Below are 8,556 nucleotides of genomic sequence, written 5' to 3'. Positions count from 1 at the left end.
TAGTCTGTAAATTTCCTTTTAATTTTCTTAATTATGTTCTTCCAATAGCTGTTTTAAATTTCTGAAGTACAATTTATTAACTCTTTCTTTTATAGATTTATAGCGATTTTCTGTGCCCTAATTAAGCAGTCTTTGCCTAACTCAAGATCATGAAGATTTTTCTCCTATGTTTTCCTTTTAGAAGTTCCATAGCTTTAGATTTTACATTTCGGTATATGATCCGTTTTGATTTTATTTTTGTAGATGTGTAAGGTACAAGGCAAGGTTCATTTCTTTGTAAAAAGCTGTCTAACTGACCACAGTTGCTGAAAAGATGATCTATTCCTCATTGAATTGCCTTGGTACTTTTCTTGAAAATCAAGTTGTCATATCTGTATATGTCTATTTCTGAACACTTTATTCTGTTCCATGGATCTATCTATCTTATACCAATACCACATTGTCTTGATTACTGTAGCTTTATAAATCTTAAATCAAGTAGTGTAAGTCCTCTGACTTTAATTTTCCTTTTTGGAAACTGTTTTGGCTCTCCTGGACCCTCTTTAGTTCCATATAAATTTTAGAATCAAGTTGTCAGTTTCAACAAACGAGTCTCCTGGGATTTTGATTGGGATTGCATTGGATATAGATCAATTTGGGGAGAATAGATATTTTAACAATACTGAGTCTTCCAAACAATAAACATGATATCTCCCACCATTTATTTAAGTTTTCTTTGATTTCTTTCATTAGTGTTTTGTATGTCAGCATAGCAGATCTTGCACATATCTTATTAGATTTATATTTAAATATTACATGTTTTGTGCTATTATAAATTGTACTATTTTCATTTCAAATTCCAATTGTTCACTGCTAATATATAAAAATAAAATTCATTTTTGTATATTGACTTTGGATACTACAACTCTACTAAATTTACTTATTAGTTCTAGTTACTTTTGTGTATATTTTGGGAGATTTTCTCCATAGACAATCATGTTACTTGTGAAAAGACACAGCTTTATTGCTTCCTTTCCAATAGGTATGCTTTATTTCTTTTTCTATTCCACTGACATGACCTCCAGTACAATATTGAATAAAAGTGGTGAGCCTGGAGAACCTTGCCTTGTTCCCTTTCTTAGGAGGAAAGCAGTCTTTCACCATTAGTTAAGATGTTAAGCGCAAATTTTTTGTAGATGCCTTCTATAAGAGAGGAAAAGTTGTCTTTTATTCCCACATTGCTGAGAATTTTTATCCGAAATGCTGAATTTTGTCATACACTTTTTCTACAACTTTTAGAGAAACATATGGTGTTTCTTCCTTGGTCTGTCCTTCAGTTTCTTTTTTTCTTTAATCTGCTGTTTACACTGATTGATTTTCAAATGTTGAACCAACCCTGCATTCCCAGGAAAATGACCCCCTTGGTCACAATGCATTACCCTTTCTATATAATGCTGGATTCAATTAAATAATATTTTGCTGAGGATTTTTGTATCTATGCCCACGACGAGTATTTGTGGTTTTTTTGTACTGTCTTTGTCTGGTTTGGGTATTAGGATAATGCTGGCTTCAAAAAATGAGTTGGGAAGTGCTCCCTCCTCTTCTATATTTTTGGAAGCGTTCGTGTAGAACTGGCATTATTTCTTCTTTAAATGTTGGGTAGATTTTGCCAGTGATGGCATGTGGGACTGGAGTTTACTTTGTCAATTTACAACTACAACATACATTTCCTTTGGTGATTTATGACATTAAAGTTATTTCTTTTTTAGTGAGCATCCTTCTTCATTCCTGGTAACGTTCCTTATTCTGAAATCTGCCGTACCTGATACTACTACAGCCACTTCACCTTTCTTCTGATGAATGTTCACACTGTATATCTTTTCTATCTACTCCTTTTAATCTATTTGTGTCTTTATATTTAGAATGACTTTTTTTTAGACAATATAAAGTTGGGTCTCGCTCTTCTATCCACTCTGACAATCTCTGATTAGTCTGTTTTGAACATTTATATTCATTGTAATTATCAATATGTTTGGATTAAAATTCTCATCTTGCTAGCTGTTTTCTATTCATTCTAACTGTTCTTCATTCCTTTTATACTTTGATTTCTGCTTGCTTTTGGATTATGTACTTAGGATTCCATTTTATCTCTACTACTGGCTTATTATTTAACCTCATTTTTAAAAATGTTAGTAGTAGTAGGCAGTCAACTGTCTTTTAAAATGATCAGAAACAAGTCAATAAGTATTTTTTTATTTTTAACCATTTTCAGAGATCTTCTTCATTTCTTTGTACAGATCAAAATTTCTATCTGGTATTCTATTCCTTCTGCTTTAAGAACTTCGTATATAGCATTTATTACAGCAAAGCCTGCTATTAATGAATTCTCTTAGCTTTTGTCTGAAAAAAGTGTGAATTGTTTTCACTGACTGCCTTTGAGATTTTCTCATCCTTGTTTTTCCAGCAGTTTTAATATGATATATCTAGGTTTTTAAAATCCCACTTGGAACTTTCTGAGTTTTGTTAATTCCCTAGTTTAATAAATTTTATTTTATTCAGAGAATTCTTAGCAGTTATCTCTTTAAATATTTTTTCTGTCCCAAGGTCCCTCTCCTCCTCTTCTCCTTATGAGATACAATTTATCCCCAGCTCTTATTTGTGTGTATGTGTGTTTTAAACTGTTTATACTCTTCGTACTTCAATTTGGGTGCTTCCTGTTTACCTATCTTCCAAGTTCATCAACACTTTCTTCATTTGTGTCAAGTTTACTAACTAGCCCAAAGGTATTCTTCTTCCCTGTTACTTTTTAAATTTCTATTTTACTTGTTCTTATAGTTTCCGTCTCTCTGTGAAATTCCTCATCTAATTAAGCTTGTTGTTCACTTTTTCCATTAGCCCCTTTAACATACTAATTAGCCATTTAAAAGTCTTTATTTGATAGTACCAACATCTGAGTCATCTTTGTGTCTGGTTCTGTTAAATGTTTTGTCTATCAAGTAGGGGGTTTATTTTTCTTGCTTTTTATGTTTTATAATTCTTTCATTAAATACTGGTTATCACGAGTAGGACAGTAAAGACTGAGGTAAATAGCATTTATAGCTGAAAATGGGTATGCCTCTTATTTTGCTAGAAACTTAAGGTGCAGCACTGAGTCAATTTCATCAGGAGTTGATCTTATTTAGGTTTTGTTGTTGTTATGGTTAAAGTGCACCACTGGCTTCAGATCTCTCTGGTATTACCTTGTGCCTAAGTTGAAGGATGGGGTTGCCAAAGGATTTTTTCTTATTGTTCCTGCTCTACCCTTAGCTTTTGACCTTCTCTATTCACATTTTTGCTCCCTCCTCCAATAGTAGACTGCTGTTGCTTGATACTTAGTGCTTGCTAGCTTGCCGTGGGGCAGTGGGTTCTTAGTTGTCCTGGCTCAGCCTCAGCTTTGGGCAAGTCCCGTGTCCCTGAGCCTTGGTCATTGGGCTTTCTCGGGGGTCCTCCTTCTCCCCAAGGACAGGATATTTTTAATGGTCCCTGGGGCCAGGATGTCTTTCTCTTCCTATTCCTCTAGGAATAGAGGGTTTTTCTGTTTCCTCTCCCCAGTCATAATGGGTCTTCATCTGATGACAACAAGATTTGTTGCCCTCCCCCAGTGACTTACAGTATTTGTTCCACAGGGAAGGGAGGTCAGGCAGGGCTCTGTTTTTCTCACAGAAGCAACTGCTCTTCTCCTCCAGGCCTATACACTAAGAAAGGCTTTTTTCAGTACCTTACCCCATGCTCAAATCTTCTCTTAGGTACCCAGTGAAGTCCATAGAGAAAAGTCTATAAGGGGGTGTAAACTCCCCTTCTGTTAGTAGCTTCCAGGGGTTCTAGATTCTCCTGTTATCCACACTCAACTTTTAGCAATGTGTTAAAAATTTTCACTGAATTTGTCTTACCTGTTTGTAGGGAGCTTGATGTCTTTTGTCTGTGCTCTGCCAAAGGCGGGGAAATCCTTACATCCTGTCTCCTTGGAGGGCTCTGTCTTTCCTTACATTTCAGGCTACTATGTTGCACTGTAACTTAGGTTCTCTGGTCAGTTTAATTAAAAGTTATGATTTTGTAGATCATACAGTGTTTTCTTATTGTAAGGGTGGGTACGATGTTCTTTCCAGTCTTCTCTATCCTAAGCAAAATTGAAACTCTCCAGTATTTTGTTGTTGTTGTTTTTGAACTTCAGAAGCTGGCCCTAAAATTTATATGGGAATGCAAAAAATCAAGAATTGCCAAAGTATTCTTGAAGAACATCAAGGTGATGATAAACAAGACAGTGAGTTATTGGTGCAAAGACAGACAAATACACCAATGGAAAAGAATACAAAGCCCAGAAACAGACCCACAGGAACACAAACACTTAATTTACAACAGAGGTGGCATACTGCAGAATAGTGAAGGGAAACACAGTCTCACAAGCGACAATTAGATGTCCACCTGGTGAGAAACTTACACCCACCTTACCTAATAACCAACAGGCCAATTCCACACGGACAGTAGAACAAAACGTAAAAGGCAAAACAACTCAATTGCCTCTACAAGTTAATATAGGGTAATATCTTCATGACTTTGAGTTATATATAAAAAAATCAACAATCATAAAGGAAAATAATGATAAATTTGAATACACTAAGATTAAGATACTTTGTTTATCAAAAGATACCATTAAGAGAGTGAAAGGCAAGTCATAGAGGGGGAAAGATATCTGCAACACATAGAACTGACAAGGATTCATATCAACAATATAAGAATATATACATGCTCCAACAACACATTAGAAAAATGGGCAAGAAATTTGAATGGTACTGCACACAAGAAGATATTTAACTAACCAATAAGTGTATGTAAAGGTGCTCAACTTCATTTGTAATCAGGGAAATGCAAGTTAAAACCACAATGAGATACCACTAAACAACTACCAGTAATTCCACTCCCAGAAATAACTCAACAGAAATTCAAGCACATGAACACCAAGAAAATATATACAAGAATGTTCAGAGCAGCATTATTTGTAATAGTAAAACACTGGAATCAATGCAAATATCCATTTAGACAGTGGAATGGTAAGTTGTTTATTCAAACAATGGGATTCTCTACAGCAAAGGATATGAATAAAGCACAGCTATATGCAACAATAGACATGCATCTCAGAAATATAATACAGAAGAAAAGCAGTCAGTATAGAGCAAAATAAAAGCAGTTAATATAGAGCAAAATACTGTATAGTTCCATTTAATATAAATTTCAAAAAAACAGGCAGAACTATAATGTTTAAGGGTACAGACTTAGGTGCTAAAACATCAGTTTGTTGTTAACTTTGTAAGGGAAGAAGAGGATAGTGATTGTGAAGGAAAACACTGGGGCTTTGGGGATGCTTGTTGTGGTCTCCTCCCTAACCTAGCTGGTAGTTACATGGGTGTTCGCTTTGTAGATAATTAATTGACCTGTATATTTATGTCTTCTGTGCTTTACTGCATATGTAGTATACATCATAATAACCTCCCTTCACTCTCCCTCCTCCCCCCCCCAAAAAAACTTGTGGCCATTAATGAACTTATTTTTTACTAGAGGTGCTTCAAATAGAGTGGTGGACTTATCTGAAATATATTCTTCAGTTCTAACTTTATAGGATTCTAGAAAGGTATTTTGTGTTTCCTTGGAGTCTGGTTGGGGGGATTCCTCCCCTGTTTGGAACTGAGAGACACAGAATCCAGATAATGGTTCAAACAAAAATGAGCTTTATTACTGACAAAAAGCTGGATTAGAGGGTATGTGACCACAGTGGGCTACCAAATACCCTACCTCTAAATTAGATGGACTTGCTTATTACCCAAGTCCAAGGCAGAGGCGGACAGCTTCAGGCTTTCCTGTAGCCTACCTCAGAAAGCTCAGGATTTGGCTGAAATCAAAGAAACACAGATACAAAGAAATTTGCCCATGAGTCACTCCTCTTTCCCCAGGATGGAGTGAGTGGGGGAGCTTGCCTTTCCCTCCTGGACAGGGGAATGGAAATTCTCTACACTCTGTGGAAATGTGAAGAATGAGGAAATAAATATTACCCCTAGCAACAGGCAGACTAGCTATGCTTGATAGTCTATCTGAAGTCAGCTCTCTGAAGCTTAGCAAAGGTTACCAGGGGCAAAAACTTTAGAATAAGCTTCATTCTTGCTCTTAAACCTACTTTCCCCTCCTCCACTTTTAAACGTGGGTATAAACCCCAACCACAATTTTTTTCAGTGGCTTTCCTGGAAGCATCTGCAGAGACTAGTAAGTGAGGGAGAAGGGAGCAGGTGATTATATATGTGAATCTTCTCTAAGTTGTATATTTATGAGTGAAGTCTATCTTTCCCGTTTCTCCATGAGATGTATTAAATTCTGGTACACGACTTTAAGCACCTCTGGAGCTTATTTAAATTATTCTTCTTCCAGGTAAAGTCAAGCTTGGTTCAGTTACTTCCTTTTCCTATTTAGAAATACTCAATGATTATCTACATTGGCCTTCTTCCAAAAAGACAATAAAATACAAATACATATCTACAACTTAAAGTTACTTCCTTTTCAGAGTGATGAATGATGATTACTGTGTGTCCACAAATACTTTTATTCATGATTTTAATTAGCATGGATAATTTGGTCCAGGAGATTTCAGTTCAGACACAGCAGTGCAAGTTTGCTTTTTAAAATTATACTCTTATTTTTATTCTGAGATAATTGTAGCTTCACATGCAGCTGTAAGAAATGATACAGAGAGATTCCATTGTGCCCTTTACCCAATTTCCTCCAATGGTAACATCTTGCAAAGCTGTTGCACAATTTCACAACCAAGATACTGACATCCGTACGGTCATGATACAGAGCATTTCCATCCTCACAAGGATTTCTGATGTCGCCTTTGTATAGCCACAAATACAATTCCCTCCCCCATCACCAATCCCCTCCTTAACCCCTGGAAACCACTAATCTGCTCTCCATTTCTATAATTTTATCATTTCAAGAATGTTTTATAAATTGAATCATATGGTACAAAACCTTTTCGGATTAGCTTTTTCATTCAGCCTAATTATCTGGAATTTATCCAGGTTGTTGCATGTATCCATAGTTTGTTCTTTTTTTTAATCGCTGAGTAGTATTCCATGGTATGGATATACCACAATTTTTCTAACCATTCACCCATTGGAAAACTCTGGGTTGTTTTGGCTATTACAAATAAAGCTGCTATAAACATCCATGCACAGTTTTTTATGTGAGCATAAGTGTGCAAAAACATGTTTATAATGACATGTAACTCTTTACCTAATTTTCTGGCTGCTTAACTACAGAGCAAAGGAACTCAGGCATTTGCCAAAGGTCACAGACCACCTCCTGTAAGTAAGGATTAACTAATGACTCTTATCAGTACTTGCAGCTTTATAACCTTGGGAACCCTTGACTGGCACTCTCACTCTCTCTCTCTCTCTCTCTCTCTCTCTCTCTCAGCCTCAATCAGACAAGATGCTTTTCAAGGTATATTCTTTGAAATATGAACTCCAAGAAATGCTCCTAAAGGGGAGGTTGGGAGAGTTCATGGTCAAATAAGTTTGAGGAAATTCTGAATACTATAATCTTATTCCTCTTTTGAAATAAACAAATGCTCTTTGGTGTACAAAAGGAAGGATCCAGTATCCAACTGCCCAAGTTCAAACCTCCACTTGCTAGACAGTAACCTTCAGGAAGACAGTTAACTTTCCCATATCTCAGTTTCCCCATCTGTAAAGTGGAAATAACAACAGTACCCCACTCATATGAATGAAAGATTAACTATAAGGACACGAGAAAACACGTGATAAATGTTAGTTATTATTACTAGTATTGCCATCATAATCAGAATCATTATGATCTTGTTAAAAACACACATGTCCAGACTCCACCCCTGGAGACTGAGATTTATTAAGTCTAGGGGAGAGTCTAGTCCAGATGAACAAGTAGAGGTTTATCTGGAACAAGAATGTGTCCAAGATAGTACTAGAGGCAGGATTCAAACCCAGACCAAACTGCCTGATGGAGAGATGTCACACTTAACATCCATACTCACATTCAGTAAATTCTTTAACTCTGTAGTCTTGCAAAAAGAGCACAGTTCTCTCCTGAACTGAAGGTTGGGCTTGTAATATAAACTCGTGATTCCTTAAGGGGTAGTTCAATAAAATAAAACGCAGTTCTGTGAAGCTGGTACACAACAGCTTGCAAAACAATTCCTAAATGTAGCAGTAAGCATCGGTATGTAAAAACTTTGTTAAGTCATTGTTTAGCAAATCAAATTTGAAGATAAGACATTATTTCTTTAGAAATACAAGAAAACAACTATGATTGCTATTATTTCTGTAGATTTCACCACCACACTGCTGATTTCCAAAGGTCTTACTGTCAAGCACCAGGCGGACTTCCAAGACACTTGGGGAATCACTCTGGAGGTGGTGGCAATCTTCTTACCACTTCGGTAGCAATCCTCAGGTAGGCTTTGGCCTGGAAAAGAACAGATTTGTTTGTTCTATATTTCTCCCTAGTAGACATCAA

At 36.2% G+C, this 8,556-nt stretch overlaps 1 protein-coding gene across 6 annotated transcripts in view; it reads right to left on the bottom strand.

The window, feature by feature from the left end:
* Positions 1–5,050: 5,050 nt before the first annotated feature.
* The window catches only part of NUBPL (NUBP iron-sulfur cluster assembly factor, mitochondrial), a 253,222-nt gene continuing 249,716 nt past the window's right edge, over positions 5,051–8,556 (bottom strand). For 5 of the 6 annotated variants that reach the window (XM_004282132.3, XM_049706798.1, XM_049706797.1 and 2 more), the window contains one exon: positions 5,051–8,505. In XM_004282132.3, the coding sequence (XP_004282180.1) occupies positions 8,443–8,505 (63 nt within the window). In that variant the 3' untranslated portion in view covers positions 5,051–8,442. The remainder of the gene's footprint in view (positions 8,506–8,556) is intronic. The other variant, XM_049706800.1, reaches the window with a different exon arrangement.

The sequence above is a fragment of the Orcinus orca genome, chromosome 2, assembly GCF_937001465.1.
Source record: "Orcinus orca chromosome 2, mOrcOrc1.1, whole genome shotgun sequence".
Lineage (NCBI taxonomy): Eukaryota > Metazoa > Chordata > Mammalia > Artiodactyla > Delphinidae > Orcinus > Orcinus orca.
Note: the sequence above shows the minus strand (reverse complement) of the source record. Positions and strands in the feature narration are given on the sequence as shown.